Raw genomic sequence first — 17217 nt, 5'->3', positions numbered from 1 at the left:
AACAGAGAGATGTACCTGCCAGCTCGGCAGGGAAGATGTTTTGCTTTTCATTAGATTTATATTCAGTGTCCTGGAATGAATGTTGTGGGATTGGTGAAATCATAGTGATTGAAGTTGTGTTCGTTTTCATTTATTTGTCTTTATTTTTTCAACATGTAAAATATATTATTATGAAATTGAAAAGCACAGATTGAAGAAGTTTTGTGAGAACTTTAAGCTTATGTAATCTTGGTAAAACCCTTTAAAAGAAATAATGCAAACACATTCTACTCTTAAAGTTACGAGAATATTGGACCATGACTACAAATTGCTAGAGAGCCTCCAAAGCCCTTGGGAGGGGGCAAGTGCAAGTGAGAGACCCTGAAGTTTATACTTTGTAAGCTTATAAATAAATCCATCTTAGTTAGAAAGAATGCCCACTTTGAGAAAAGCTCTAGTTCTTCATTTCTACTGTAGTAACCATTTTTATTTGTCCTATCCATCTAGTATTCCCTTTCTCATAAAAATTATAAGTAAACATCTGTGTATATTTGTAGCTATAAACTGCTTCTTGCATTAAAAGAAGCTTACTGTGCAAGAGGTTTCAAGAAATTCATGGAAAAAAACAGAATTAAAAGATCACAGAATTTTCCACAAATCTTTTGAAGCCCCCACATATATACACTGGTCTGAGTTTTAGTTTTTCACTAAAAACTAAAAGCATACCTATGTTGTGTGATTTCATTTTAATTTATCTGTGTATTGCATTTCTTTCTCATTTGTTTATTGTAAGGTGGAGCCTAGTATAATCAGTTGATCTATTTATTCTTTTATAAATTGATAGAACTATGAGTTGTTTTTAATCTTTTGATTACAAATACTGCTGCACTGAATACCCTTGGGCATTGGTCAAATAAGATTTTGCAGTTGATCTTTGGCATAGAGTCCTTCTGAGTGGAATTTCTGGATCAGGTAATAAATGCATATATAATTTGTATACAGTCTGACCAAGCTCCCTCCTTGTGCAAATGTTTGAGAGGCTCTCTCACCAACAGGGAGCGCTTTCCTACTTTCGGATGCCTGCCCTCTGAGAGTGAGACGTGGTCTCTCAGTACAGGAAAACTCCATCTCTCCTACTTGGAGTCACATAGGTGACTTTTTCTATGGAATTTCAGTGTGTTCCTTTTTTCCCCCTCTCAGAGGTCTAGTTTCTTTTTCTTTGATTTTTAGGAGTTATTTAGCTGGTGGAAATATTATCCTCTTGCTAGTGATGGAAATTGAAAATAATTTCTCTACTTATATTGTAAGCCAATATTTGATATTTTCAATTCTAAATCACATTTGGATAGTTTGTGATCTTTCATTCACTACTTTCACATTGTCTTTGGTTATAGTTAAAGAGAAAGTTGTTTAAACAATCTTTTAAAAATAAAACATTTTAAAGTTCTTTTAGAATTGAAACATGGGACACAGAATTTCATTATACTGCATATTCATTTATCCCTATTATGCATGTTATAGCTACATTTGTCACAATTAATCAATATTGATGTATTATTGTAAATTGATTTTTGTTGAATTGATCAGTAGTTTTTGGTTTGTTGTTTATTTCCTTTGTTATTGCTGAGCAATAGTCCATTGTATGAGTTTAACAAAACATGTCTGTTTACCTACTGATGACTATTTGACTAGTTTTTAATGCATAAAGCTGTTATGAACATTATCTAAAAAGTATTTTGTTACAGGTAAATTTTTCATTTCCCCCAAATGAATTTCTAGGTGTATGATTTTTGTGTCATGGCATGTAGAAAGCCTATGGATATCTATATGTAAAGTTGTCTGTGTATATGCACCTGCTCATAGGTGAATATGACATTGTATATATGACTTTCTCTATTGTTAAGTGGTTTGACCATTTTCCAGTTCAGCCTACACAGATGGCAGTTCTAGTTCCTCCATGTTCTTACCAGCTTTCAGACTGTCGGCCTTTCAGTTTAGTTATCTAGTGAATGGGTAGGAGCTCCCGGGTAGCAGACATGCGTATGTGCTAAACCATCTGCTTCCAGAAGGCTGTCGCCTTGAAAGGCTCATGGATTGCGATTCTACTGTGACACCCCTGGGGTCCCCACGTGTTGGAATTGACTAAAAGGCAGCTAACAAAAACGAACCGGTCCATCTCAGTATTGCTTTAATTCTGATTTTCCTAATGAATAATGGTGTTGTACCTCCTTTGGTGGGCTTTCTTGAAGAATCATGACTCTACTATGAAGTGCTTGTTAAAATCTTAAGTCCAGTTCTAAACAGGGCTACCTCCTTATGGACTTGTAAGAGTTGTTTACACATTCTGTATAGAGAGTCTTGTTTAGTTATATTGAAAATATTTTCCCCTGGTTTGTGGCTTGTCTTATTTATATAACAATGTCTTTATATAGCAAGCTTTAATAATGCAGATTTTTTCTGCAGTTCAGCAAAATGTTCACCACTAAATTCCATTTAAGTATTTTGTTAGTGGTATACTTTTCATAGGTAACTTTCATAAAAGTCCATTTTTCTATTATTATTGTAATTTTTACTAGAGGAAGGGGGCCACAAGGCAAACATTCCTTAGGTCGATGACAGTCATAAGGTGGCCTGACATGCCTCTCTACAAGTCGTAGTTGCAAATCTCATGAAAGAGGCAAATAAAAAATTAAACTACTTAGGTGAAACTTCTGGGTCAGTAATGACAGGAATTGAAATTATCGATACTTCTTTTTAGATAAATGACCCATGTTGCAAAATACATGCTTCCTTCTTTGTGCCAGGGTCTTGCTTTTCTCTCAAATATTACAGATTATCCAAAATATTTTTAATTAATTGCCTTGGCTTGTTAGAAATTGGTGATGGGAATAAAGATTGAAGACAACTCAGCATTTTATTAATTTTATGATTTCCCCCCAATATTTTCATCTCTGTTCTTTCCTCTTTGATCCAGTCGCACAATTAAAAAGAAATTAAAATCACTCTCTAAAATATCTAGAGAAGTTCTTGAAGTCTTCTTTTTAATTTTATTCTTTATTCCCTTTTTCCAATTCCTCCATTTCCTTCATGCTGCATTTTCCCTCTCATGCACATATCCACACTGACTGATTATACTTTGGGCTTGTCTACTTGCATGCCTGTTCTTTGGAATCTTCATTTCAGTTCTGTATGAGGTGTGCTAACTATTTCTTGGTTGCTTCACAGACTGCTAAGCGACTCAATTTGTTCCTGAGGCGGCGTCTTATGGTAAAACCTGTGCTGAATGAGGCTGCTCATGCTTTGGATGGCTGCAAAGATAGCCTCGCTCGTTTTTCTTCCAGTGAATGTATTTCTGAGGGGACTTTTTACAGGTTCCTAGTCCTTAGGCCTCTGGACTATTTCATACTATTTCTGGAGTGGAAGCTATGGGTCCTCTTCAGAAAATGAACACAAACCACGTAAACATTTGCATACATTTTCAGAAGGGTACAAACCTACCTAAGGAATCCAGGATAAAGAATTTGAGATGCAAAAACTCATTTAAACAGATGCTGCCCAAAAACTCATTAAACAGCAAATAGATATTTCTGAGAACAAACCAACTGTCCTTAAACAAAGCTAGGCATATTGCCATTAGCTTGATTCCAACTCATAGCACCCTGGAAGGAGAGTAGAACTGCCTCATAGGGTTTCCAAGGCCTTGACCTTGAATGGAGCAGTCTGCACATCTTTCCCATGGGAGGTTCATTCCCATGGGAGGTTCAAACTGCTGCCATGTGGGTTAGGAGCCCAGAGCTTCACTGCTGAACTGTCAGGGCTCCCTAAGCAAACACACACACACACACACACACACACACACACACACACACACACACTGCAGATCATCATCTTAATGTCTTCCCTAGAGCCACTTTTTTTAAACACACACACACACACACACACACACACTGCAAATCATCATCGTAATGTCTTGCCTAGAGCCACTTTTCTTTAATGTACTTTTATAATGTTTAATTATATGTAGCAATGTAATCAGATTTATTGTTGTTGTTGTTACCCTAGATGACTTCCAGCCATTTTCATTTATGGTTATTTACAGTTGTTGTTTTTTAATTATTTTTTACTTTACACTTTATGGTGAAGACACAACATACGGATACAAATTGGGTTTCCTAGAGAGCCTTTACCTTTGAAAAGAAGGAACATAAATATTCCAATCTTAACTAAATAGTTAGGAAAATGGAGCCTTTTTAAAAGTTGTTTTGACCACTTTTTAGTTCTCAAACACTCCGAGCATAACTCTGATTATAGTTATTTCGTTTTTTAATTTTCATGTTTACCATTTTTTCAACCAGACCCACTCTTGGTGGATCTATATTTAGCTTATCAGAACAATAAGAGCACTTTTACATTATGCGTTAATTTAAAAAAGCAAAAACTGGATATGACTATCACAGACTTAGGACAAATGGAGTGTTATTTTCCTTTCTAATTTAATGCTTTACTTACATTTAAGAGAATGAGGACATTTTCTGCCTCGACTGGTTTACACGATTTTTGTAAATACCATAAGATATGATTATACGGCAGTGATTTTCAAGAATGCCAATGGTTTATTCTATTTCCTTTCCTCTTTTCCTCTTTAAGTGATAAATATTTGAATAACATGATAGTCCTAGTGATCTCAGGTTTTCTTGGTTTTAGGAAAATTGGGGTAAATATACAGCTTTTAATTGGGGTACAGAAAACGGTGGCAAAAACAGTGAGTTACTGCATTTTGCTACTTAAGCTCTAGACTCTCTGAATTTTTTGTTTATTCATTTTCTACCCATCTTCTCCTGAGGATTGGGAGCAATGGCAGTTACTCTGTTCATAGACTTCAGATCAAAGAGGGAGTTGATGTCTTATTCACGCACAACCGCTCCACATCATTCCCTGTCATAGGATGTTCTGGCCTGATTAAAGTGAGAAACAGTACAGATTGCCTTTGCGCTTTTAAATAAAGGCCAGGCGTGTGTACAAGTGCTCTTATTGTTCAGACAAGCTAAATATAGATCCACCAAAGAGTGAGAGACGTCCACTTATGTATCTATATGAATAATTCTATATCTTACTGAGGATCCATTGCAAGTGTTAAATATACTGCACACAAACTCTGAAGCTCAGGCAAACATGTAACCTCTCTTTACTGAAAGTGTCGCGGTGTTTTGCTTTGCCATTTTGAAAGAGAAAATCATGGAAACTTGAACTTGTTGTGATGCCTATTACACTGAGAGAAATGCTAATCAAATGTAGACAGTATTGGTTTTGAACTCACCTGGGAAACTGATGCAGAAGGAAGCTTTGCATGAGAGCAGCTGGCAAGCTACCTGCTTTCTAATTCATAACTGCGCCTTGATTTCGGTCTTAACGCTTCAAAAAGTGAATTAAAAAATGAAAATTTTATGAGAACACAGAACAAGTATTAATCACCAATTGTTTTTCTTATAATGTGATTCTAATCAATCAGGCTCTAATTAATTATGCCCATCAGGGTTGTGTAGAACAATCAATTCTTTTGTTGACTCATGGGTCATGCTGTTTAATAAAATAAGAAGTCTATGTGAATATATATTTCTAGATGAATGTCTTTGATTTTCATTATATATTTTAATATAGTTGTAGCATTTTAATTGTGTGTGCATGGAATGAATATGTTTAGCTGTCTCCTGAATGTTGTTGTTTTGTCGATATATGTCTCACCTCAGTGGAAGTTTCACATTTGTCTTGACTGAAAACATTGGTTGATGACACAATTGTGGATGATGCTTTTTATTTTTTTACAATGGGAGACTAAGACTGCAGTTTGAAGGTGCACCATTTATGTCTCCTGCAGTTTAAAAAAAGTGCGCAGAGTAAGGATTCTGTCTACTTCCGAGATGGGCTCAGGAAAATTGATTTTGTGCTTTCCTATGTTGACGACATAAAGAAAGAAGACTTAAAGGTGGTAAGTGCTCCGCGAGTGAGAAAGAGGACTAGTGAAAAGAACACATCCAGTCGTCAGCGATAGGTGCTCCGCTGGAGTGCTGTCCTGTAAGTCAGAGGCTCCTGGAGTGATCCTGAGAGCTCGGGCAACATGAGACTCAGAGTGTGAAACCTCTGGAGACCAACTTCTTTTCCTTGACTTCCAAGGAGCCGACCTATGTCTGACAGCTTTCTGTAGCTCTTCCACGGGAGTGTGCAATTTGAGATGCGTGTCAGAGTGTAGTCTTCATTTATACAATTTTCAATTTGGGAAACTTACAACTAATCGGCCTTACTGAAATAGACTTTATTTGATGCTCCATAGCCTTATCATATTTTATTTTTGTTATACCATCACATATCATTTGGTTTTTAAAAGTATGTCTCCATCTAATGTGCCTTCATCTTTAACATGTGTCCATTATTCCAAGACAAGGGTTTGACCATAAGAAATGCTCACTAAATGTTTGATATTTGAAAGAGTGAATTGAATTATCCTACACACATTTATTTATATTCAAAATCTGAAATAAATGTCATGTAAACGTTTTTACAAACTATCATTATTGTCCCCCAAAGACCATGTACATAAACAGTTCTGCCCTTTTTCCATCCCTCTCTTAAGATACCATTCTACCAAACTTCTGAACGTCACGGCCCATCATCATCTTCATTCACCTCTTTTCTGACTGTCCTTTTCAAACCTGACTCCTCATTGGTTTGTAACTTCCTTCTCCTACACCTATCAAGTAGCAGGGCTTCCCTCCCCCAACCCCACCCACTTACACCAGTGGTTCTCAACCTGTGGGTCGCGACCCCTTTGGGGGTCGAACGACCCTTTCACAGGGGTCACGCAATTCATAACAGTAGCAAAATTACAGTTATGAAGTAGCAACTAAAATAATTTTATGGTTGGAGGTCACCACAACCTAAGGAACTGTATTAAAGGGTTGCGGCATTAGGAAGGTTGAGAACCACTGCCTTACACAATCCTTTGCTGGAGATATGGTAAGTGCCTACCCCCTACGTAGTTTATTGTTGATTGCAATGCACTTACCCACACTTCTCCCTAAAATTCCTGACTGCTAAGCCTAATGCTTTGTTACTGTCATCTTTGGAATCCCAGTGTCACCCCTTTAACTGTTCAAGAAGTTTAGCTCCTGGATCCCTCTCACTTTCTCCAACAATACTCATGTTCTGAATTAGATGATTTCTGTGCATACATAAATTAGCTTGATCCTCTGACCTCTTTCTTGAACTGCACCCCCTTTTTTAATTACCTTAGCTAGTGCCCCACCTCAGTCAATTTACTTGTCCTTGGAGCTTGCCATTAGTATTAACTGCACTCCCTTTATAGTCTTTGCCATGCAAGACTTTCTGGTCTACTGCTTACTTTTGTCTATACCTCCAATCCTTCATTCCCACCGGGACATTTAGCACCAATATCATGGTACCTTTTTGCTCCTTGTATACCTCTTTCCTGTCTTTGTTGTCATTGCTAGTGGTTGTTCAGTCCCCTCCTGACGCATGGTGATCCCCACACGATGGATTCTTGCTGTGACGTCCATTTTGACTGAGAGCAACCCCATTTAAAACAAGAAAGCATTGTGCAGGCCTGCATCATTCATTGCTATGCTTCAGCCCATGTGGTAACCATGGTACTGATGAATCTTCTTGTGATTCTTCTCGGTTTCCATTGACCGTTGACTGTACAAGGCAGCAGGTCCATCTCCAGTAAGTTGCCCCTCCTAACATGTCCAGAGTAACTGAGATAATGGAGCATCCTAGCTGTACTTCTTCTGAGGCAGATTGATGTTCTCCTGGCAGTCCATTCATATATTAGTCATCCTTGCCAGCACCGTCCCTCATACGCATTAATTCCCCGTCCACCCTCTTCATTCACTGTCTTCCTTTTATATGTATATGGGGCATGTGAACGTGCCATGGTTTAGGTCAGATGATAGTCCTCAAATGATGACTTTGCTTTTCAACACTGTACAGAGGTCTTGTGCAGCAGATTTGCCCAGTGTAATTCATTCCCCCATCTCTTGACTGCTACTGCCATGGTCGTGGTTTCTCGATCCAAGTGAAACGAAATTCTTATCAACTTCTATCTTTGTTTATCATGATGTCACCTATTGTTCAAGTCATGAGGATTTTCATTTTCCTTATGTTGAGCTGTAATTCATACCAAAGGATATATTCTTTGATCTTCAGTAAGTGGCACAAATATGGATCTCTTCCAGTTGGCTACCTTGTAGCTACCTTCTAAGTTTCTTGGCTTAAATCAGTCAGTGGTTCCAGTCTTACATCCATTGTTGAAATATCTCAATGGATATCTGTGTTAGTCTGGGTAACTAGAGAAACAACTTCATAGACATTCATATATATGTCTATAAGAAATAGCTTTATATACAAGAGGAATTGATTTTTGAGAAAACATCCCAGCCCTGTCCAGATCAAGTCCCAAAGTCCGATATCAGCCCATATCTATAAAGTCCTCTTCAGACTCACAAAACACATGCAATGATGCCGAATGCAGGAAGATCACAGGCTAGTGTGTGCAAAGTCTTATGGGTCCAGTGGTAGCAGAAACATCTCAGTGCTGGCAGGGGTATCCATGTAGCTCTTCCAGTTCCCAAGGCATGGGGTCTGTCAGCATAGTGCCATGTGTCATGTCAGTAGAGTGTCTCTCAAGGAGTGAGTCTTGAGTTTTGTCAGTAGAGAATCTCCAAGGGAGTGAGCCGAGAGAGAAGTGTCTCCCACCTCCAAGGAGAAAATACTAGAGTTCCTAGAATTCTCAGGAGAAGGTCATGTCCACACAGAGGCCTCATTGGCTATGACCTGATTGACAGACTAGACTCCACCCCGTCATTCCTAATCCTCTCAAGTCCCAGATTGACACCAGATTATGTGACTACTACAATATCTCATCAATTTCTGCCACCTTGTTTGTCATCAATGTCTTCAGTGTAGCTTGGATTTCTTCCTTCAATACCATCACTTCTTGACCATATGCTAAATCCTGAAATAGTTGAATATTGACCAATTATTTTTGATGTAGTAGCTGTGTATTCTTTCCACCTTCTTTTGTTGTGTCCTGTGCATATCTGTTGCATATTTTGTTCATATGCAAAGCAGAACTAAACAAAACCAACTGCCATCAGGTTGATTTTGACTTATGGATTCCTTAAAAATGACCCCTTGAGGCATGCATTTTTTGCTTCAGTTTTCTTTTCAGCCTGAGAACTACCAAATATGCTCTTCTCTTTTCAATATAATACTTTGTTGTCTAGAGCAGAGCACTGACACTTAAGGCTCCACTCTTTTACTGATAGTCAAGCAGTGACCACGTATTCAGTACACTGGCCTGGAATGTAGCCTCATTCTCAGGAATGGTGGTGAGGAATCTACCACTCAAATCCCAGTATCTCTGTCCTTATTCAGCTTTCCACCCATCATGTGCCAGCACTGCTTTTGCAAGAAACACAAAGTGTCATAACTGATTTTACTTTGTATCAGCCAGTGGACCTCTGCTGAGTCTCTAATGATGCCTGGGACTCACCAATATATCCGTGATATATTCATTCTCCCACTCTCCTGTATAATTATTTTTTGACTTCTCTCTTACACCTTCGATTCATCTTTTCTATCTTCAAACTTAGCTGACCACAGTTTTCCACTTCACTGAGAAAGCTGGATCAAATAGAAGTTACATTCAATAAATATCCACTACAAGGGCAAGTCAAAAATAATTGCTACTAGGGTTTCAGTTCATACATGCATGAGTTTATCCCAAATAAAACCCTTTAACCTGTCTCTGTGGTTAGTGGATGGCTGCAGACTATTTCTCTTCATAATGCACCTACTAGAATCTGTTGGGTCAGTTAAATTCAAGGCAGAGATGTCAGTGCATAAGGCTATTGTGACTATTTGGGGGGGATTCTAGCCTTTGTGGCACAGTGGTTACACACTGGGCTGCTAATGACAAAGTCAGAAGTTCAAAACCACCCGCCACCCTACAGGAAAAAGAGGAGGCTTCCTTCTTTTTTAAAGAGTTCAAGTCTCAAAACCCATGGGGGCAGGTCTGCCCTGGCCTATAGGATCACTATGAGTAAGGATCAACTGGATGGCAATGAATCTGGAAAAGGATATTCAGGATAGCTTTTCCCTGTGGGAACTGGAAGGTGTTTCAAGAACATTGAAGATGGCAATGGTGTGAAAAAGCACAACCATGTTCCTGTTCCTTCTTCATTCTTCGACAGTAGCAAGTGTCGGGAATCGCACAGCCCTGATCTTAGCCCTTCAAATTCCTTTTTGTATCTAGAATCCAAAGAACATTTAAAAGACACCCAATTTGTATTCCTTGAGTATGCAAAAACAAAACACAGCAAACAAACCCATAACAAGGCCTGCCATTTTAATGTGGTGCAAGTTGAAGAACACGGAATTCTTGCAGGAAGGGTTAGAGAGGTAGAAACACTTGGATGGGGTGCACAACACCTGGATGGAAGATATGTCAAGAAAATCTTTCACACCTTGATGATTTGTTTAATCATGGTTTCTATGATTGTGTAGCAGTCATTTTTTTTTACTAACTCATATATCTAGCCATCTGCATCTTTTCATGTATGATTCATCTTTCTGCCTGTTAATCATCAAGGGCTTGTTTTCCTTTTGACTGAAAGTCCACTCACTCACGTCGGCATTGGATCTCATACTTTGGTCCACTCTTCAAGAGTCAATACCACCCCCAGATGTCATTATTCACTAGAAGGTCTTGAAAGATGTACTCACGGCTATGAGTTATCACAGCAAAAGGACAAACTGAAGTCAGCTAAAAGTTATGCACATGGGGTGAAATCCAAAGGAAACCAGGTGCAAATTTTCAAGAGTCCTTTAATTTAAATCCTACTTAATATTCTAGCAATGATGTGTATATGTATATATGAATGGTTTTCTTGTACCATAACTTATTAGACACTCAGTTCCCAGACTTTTAAAAAGATGATCAGGTTGCCACTTATCTGTTGTTGGGTGCCACCCGTAGGTCTCAACTGACAGTGGCCCCACCTACAACAGAATAAAACATTGCTTGGGCCTGTGCTCCTCTCACAATTGTTTTGTTTGAGACCTTTGTTCTAGCCCCTCACTCCATCCTTCTTATTGAGCATCTTCTTTTTGCTAACCTTCTACTCTACCAGGCCTGGGATCCTTCTCTAGGTACTGGTCTGTTCTGATAACCTGCCCAGTGCACGTGGAATGAAGTGTCCCCTTCCTCACTTCTAGACTATTCTGGCTGCAATTCTTCCCAGAGCCTTGTGGTTCTGGCAGTGCACAGGACTTTCAATATTCGTCACCAATATCATAAGGCAAATGCGTACATTCTTCTCCAGTTTGTCTTAGTCACTGCCCAGCCTTCAGAAGCTTCTGGGGTAATTGAAAATACTGTGGCTTGAGTCAGGCACACCTCAGTCCTCCAAATGCCGTCGTTGGGCTTCCAAATTTTAAAGGGATCTTAAACAGCAGGTTTACCCAATGCAATACATCATTCGACTGCTACTTTTATGGGCATTGATTGTAGATCAAAGCAAGATGAAATTCTTGACATTATCTTTTCTCAGTTTATCATGGTTTGTCTGTGGGTCCAGTTGTGAGGGTTTTGATTTTCTTTTCATTGAGTTGCAATCTATACTGACGAAGGCAGTCTTTAATTCCCATGAGCAAGGACTTCAAGTCCTCCTTGTTGTCAACAAGTAAGGTTACGTCATCTGCCTATCTCGGCTGTTAATACGCCGACCTCCAGTCCGGATGCCCTGTTCTTCACATCGTCCAGTTTCTAAGCATACAGATTGAGTAGGTATCGTGAAATGACACAACACCTTTCCCGACTTCAAACCACGCCATGTTCCCTTGTTCAGTTTGAATGACTGCTTCTTGGTCCTGTGTGAGCACAAGGAGGTGTTCTGCAATCCCCACTCTCCTCACTGCTATCCATAGTTTATGATCCACACATTTGAATGGCTTTCCATAGTCAATAAAACACAGGTTAACATCTATCTAGTATTCCCTGCTTTGAGTCAAACTACACCTGACCTCAGCAATGATATCCCTCATCCCATGTCCATCTCTGACTCCCCTCGGTATCTCTCGTGACTCCCTGTCACTGTACTGTTGCATCCAATTTTCAATGATCTTCAGGAGAAATTTACTTGCATTTGATATTTGTAATATTGTTTGATAATTTGCATGTTCTGTTGGGTCACCTTTCTTTGGAATAAGCACACATATGGATCTCTTCCGGTCAGTTAGCCAGGAAGCTGTCTTCCAAATTTTTTAGCATAGACTAGTGTGTGTTTGCAGAACTTCATCAGCTTTTGAAACATTCCATTGATATCCTATTTGTTTTCCAGTAATGTCCTAATTGCAGTGTAGGCTTCTTCCTCCAATAATACCTTAGCAATTATTGATAATATGGTCATTGACTATCTCTTGGTCATATGATATCTCTTGAGTGGGTTGAATGTTGACCGATTATTTTTGGTACAGGGGCTATGTACATTCCTTCCACCTTTCCTTCAATATTGCAATTTTATTCTCTTCCTTAAATTATAGTTTGTGCTTTTATTTTTCTTTTCTTGACCATAACCTTCCACATTTAAGAAGTTGTTAGTTCTCCCAGCTTAAAAAGAAAATATGCTTCTTTTTATCCCTATTTTTCTATGAGCCATTGCCCATTTTTTCGCATTCTTACTCATTTTGATCATTCTTTTCTAGGTAAAAGAAAGAACATGGTGATGGAGACTAGGGCAATGCACGCATTAATTTTTCAAGATCATGGGATGGGCAGGGAAACTCATTGAAAGCCATGGATTTGGGGTCTGCATTTCACTGGATAGGAATGAGAAAATTTTTCTGCATAATGGTTATTTGTTTTGCCATAGGACAGAAGAAGAGAATTTGAAAAGAACCTCAGAATATCAGGTCTTGAGTTGGAAATTGAAGACAAAAGGGTAAATGTAGTTGTTAATTTATGCCATGTGTGAAGTTGTAACTCTAGTTTCCTCTTATTTCGGCCTTTCGCTGGATAGACTGTGTGTGGACGGGAGACTAGTACTTTTGTTCCCCAGTGCGCATATCTGTGCTGCAGTTGGTAGAGGCTCTGGTCTGCCTAGCAAGTAGACTAGTGCCCTGAATGTGAGATGATTCATGGAGCACTTTGAAAACAGAAACCCATAATTTCCAACCAGGGCAATAAGGGCAATGAAGACATTGTTGTTGCTACATATCTGTCTAATTTGAAGGCTGCCTGTCATCTATCCTCCAGCTAATTAATTGGAGTGACCTCCAGCACAACCTTTTAAGCCAAGATATTTGTTTCTATTGGATCACTCTGTCAAGATGTTTTTATACCCCCTCCTGTGTACTGGTATTCTACAATTCCCTCTCAAGTTGTTTTGAAAGACCTACTTCATTTACCACCTGCCCAAAGCTCTAGAATACTTTTGTATTAAATCCAACCTCGAGTTCTAATGTATCCCCATTTTTGAACTGAACTAATCAATTCCTATTATACCACACAATTAATAACTTGATGCTTCTCTTTGATAATGAACCCGTATTATCTAAAGTCCATTCTTTATGTGTAGGTTGTGCCTAGAAGCTAAGTGAATATAATGAGTACATTTTAAATTATGTTTATCTCCCATAACCTAAACATAATTCTGAGCTCAGAACTGGTCTCTAACGCTAAATTATTGCTCAGACTACATGGCTTAACTGTGAATTTGGGGCTGTTTACATTGAGTAAACTATAATATAAAGAATATATGTATGCGTCCATATGCATATACAGAAATTTTTTCTCCTTCTTTCTTGCTCTTTCCATATATGTAATACATATATAATTATATAATATAATGATATTGATGCTGCCTTGGTTAAGCTCTCTGCTGCTAATTAAAAGGTTGGTGATTTATGAACACCCAGCCACTCTGTGGGAGGAAAGGGTATATATATGTGTGTGTGTATGTATATCTATATATGTATAAATCTATATGTGTGTGTATATATCTATATATGTATAAATCTATATATGTATATATCTATATATGAGCTTCAAAAATGTTATGAAGAAATGTATTAGCTTTTAATTCTGTTTCTCCATTTTAGAAGCCTACATGAACTTTTAATACAGACACACACACATACATACACTCACGTGCATATATGTATGTTGTATATTTAAACATATAAGACATATGTACATGTATATCTGTGTGTATTCCCTGTATCTTCACTGCCATTGGACCTATTCTAACTTATAGCTGCTCCAAATCTGGTTTCTGTGGGTGTCGGTTTCTTAAGCTTTATGGAAACAAATAGCCTCATCTTTCTCCTGTGGAAAGGCTGGTGGGTTTGAACTGCCCCTCTGAGGTTAGCAGTCCAAAGCTTACCCTACCGTACCACTAGGACTTTGTGTGTGCATGAGAAAGCATGTATATGTGTGTGTATTGATAGATTTAGTATATGCCTTTCTAGAAGTTTTGCTAAACATAATTCAATAAATTGCAAGTACTGAGACATGTTTACTTTTAAATTTTATACGATGTTATCTCTTTAATTTGCTTGGTAATAAGCAGATCAGTAAGTTTTCTGTTAAGTTGCCTTCATTTTATACAGGACTCTGAAGATGGAAAAACATTCTTTGTCAAGATCCATGCCCCTTGGGAGGTATTAGTTACCTATGCTGAGGTGTTGGGAATGAAAATGCCTATAAAGGAGAGTGATATTCCCCTACCTGTTCAAAACCCCTTTAGCTGTGTGCTTGGGCCACTGAAGCTTGACAGGAATTTGAAGCATCCTCATCCTGAATATTTCACGGCCCAATTCACCAGACATCGGCAGGAGCTCTTCCTCATTGAAGATAAGGCAACCTTCTTTCCATCCTCAGCAAGAAACAGAATTGTAGGTAGAGAAAACCTTTATGAATATTCTTTTATGTAAAGGATGCATAACTGTGCACTTTGTACATATTCTTTTCTATTTGATGCTTATAACCGCATGGTTTGGGGGGATAGATTTGAATAAATATTGGGTCATTTGGTACAGGCTTGAAATTCCATCTGGATTACTTGACCCTTGTGACCTCCATACATGCCAAATTATAGTTTACAAATGAATGATTGAAAGTGGGCATAAAGAACCGAAAAGATACCATGCAATACTGGAAAGAGTATTTAACTGGGAGCCATGAGATCTTGATTTTAAAAGAGTTTTGTAAGATGATTTTATAAACTTAGAATTTTTGTATGAGAACCTTAGGGAATTGGAGGAAGAATTATAAAGATGTTTTCTTTTTCTTTTTCTTATATGGAGATAAGATTTGAGAAACTGCAAAACTTTCTTTCCTCATTTGAAGCCATTTGCAGTCTTCTGAATAGAAGTATTTCTTTTCCAGCTGTGACTCCAGGATGTTCAAGCTTATCACTTAGCCTGGTCTCCTAAAGCATTGTGGCGCCTGTCCCACTGTGTCTTTGTGTCCATAGAGGGCTCATTCCCCCATCAGTGGTTATGCAACAAAAGTAAAGAGCTGACATATAATAGACTTTGCAGAGTGCCTGGTACATACTATATGGTCAATAAGGGTTAGTGATAATTACTGATCTTATTCATCATTTATACTCTTATGAGAGATACAATTATTCTATTGAATTCCATAGTATTTTTTTTTCAGTGTTAAGGGAGGAAATATAACCAAGATGGAATTTCATGCATACCCATTAGGATTTTTTTTAATTGCCTCCAAGAGAGAGATTTATATGTGCTCTCTGCTAAAAGTAAACTATTGGTTAAGCTCTGTTTATGCACACACTAACTACAAAGTTTCTTAAGATCTGTAGCTTATGCTGCCTTGAGCAAGGTGTCCATATGGCTGCAAAGATGACCCACCCCACCTGACAACACTCTCAAAACATTGAGTGTAAGATGTTCAAATAAAACTCCTGTGAATAGTGTCACTCAATGAGATAAAAACTGGAAGATAGATATAGACTGTGTGAGAAGACTATTTTTACCATTAACAGAAGAATAAAAGTTTCACTTTGCACCCTCTCTCTCCTGAGCTGTCTGCATTTATGAACAGTTTAGCAGATATTTATGTATATGCATACATTTGTACATATAAACTCAATGATCTAAAATTATATACATACATGTACGAAATATCCCACATGCATCGCCACCATGTCAATTCCAACTCACTGAAACCCTGTAAAACTGCATCGAATTGCCTCCCATGTTTCCAAGGCTGTAAATCTTTACAGAAGAAGAGCACCATATTTCATTCAAGTACAGCAGGTGGTAGATTCAAACCCCTGACCTTTTGGTTAGCAGCTGAGTGTTTGTTTAACCATTGTGCCACCAGGAATTCCATCTATCTCGTAATATCTATGGGTGCCCTGTATAGTGTACAAAGGATCCCTGGTGGCATAGTGGTTCCAAGTTGGGCTGCAGTCCATAAGGTTAGCAGTTCAAAACCACCAGCTGTTCCTATATGGAAAGATGGGGATTTCTACTCAGGCAAACAGTTACAGTCTCAGAATCTCAAATGAGGCAGTTCTACCCTAACCTACAGGGTCGCTGTGAGTTAGCATTAACTTGATGGCAGTGTATTTGGTTAAGTTTTATAGATTGTACAATATCAGCCATGAGCTCCCCTTCCCTTCTTCCAGTAGTCTCTACCCCCTTCTTTAAATGATCTTCTGGACTAAAGTTTGACCTTCCTTAAATCAAGATTTGTTTTCATTTGAGAACACCATACCTATTTATTGCCATCGCTTTACAATAGGTCTTAATATATAGTCTAGTATATTCTTTAACTTGTAACCCCAAGACAGAGTTTTTATTTTAGCGTATCTTTCCTAAGGAAATGATGCAAGCTATGTAGACTAGTTGATGCTGGTCACATTATTTATAAAAATTAAAATTAATTTGCCTAAGGCATGAAATATTTATCAAGATCGAATATTTGTCTATTATTGAAATGAGTGATGGCTAAATTAGACAAAAAATATCCGATTCCAGATAACAACCATCTCAACCAATAACCCTTGAGTGATGACAGATGAAAAGGAGGTAAGGGAAATAAATCTAAAACAGTGCAAATAAGACCAATAGGATGGAACTAAGCTGAAAGTCTTGCCAGGCCAAAACCAGATCAAATGGAATGTGCTG

General features: G+C 38.2%; 1 protein-coding gene across 1 annotated transcript in view; it reads left to right on the top strand.

Moving 5' to 3' along the window:
- Positions 1–17217, top strand: part of ANO5 (anoctamin 5) — a 101443-nt gene that overhangs the window by 24016 nt on the left and 60210 nt on the right. The window contains exons 4-7 of the mRNA XM_045290983.1: positions 3205–3246; positions 5855–5965; positions 12927–12995; positions 14665–14949. Coding sequence (XP_045146918.1) covers positions 3205–3246; positions 5855–5965; positions 12927–12995; positions 14665–14949 — 507 coding nt within the window. The remainder of the gene's footprint in view (positions 1–3204; positions 3247–5854; positions 5966–12926; positions 12996–14664; positions 14950–17217) is intronic.

This window comes from Echinops telfairi, unplaced genomic scaffold (genome assembly GCF_000313985.2).
Source record: "Echinops telfairi isolate 266 unplaced genomic scaffold, ASM31398v2 ScPeMD7_60;HRSCAF=208, whole genome shotgun sequence".
NCBI lineage: Eukaryota > Metazoa > Chordata > Mammalia > Afrosoricida > Tenrecidae > Echinops > Echinops telfairi.
The sequence above is the reverse complement of the archived record's forward strand: the minus strand, read 5'-3'. Positions and strand labels throughout refer to the sequence as shown.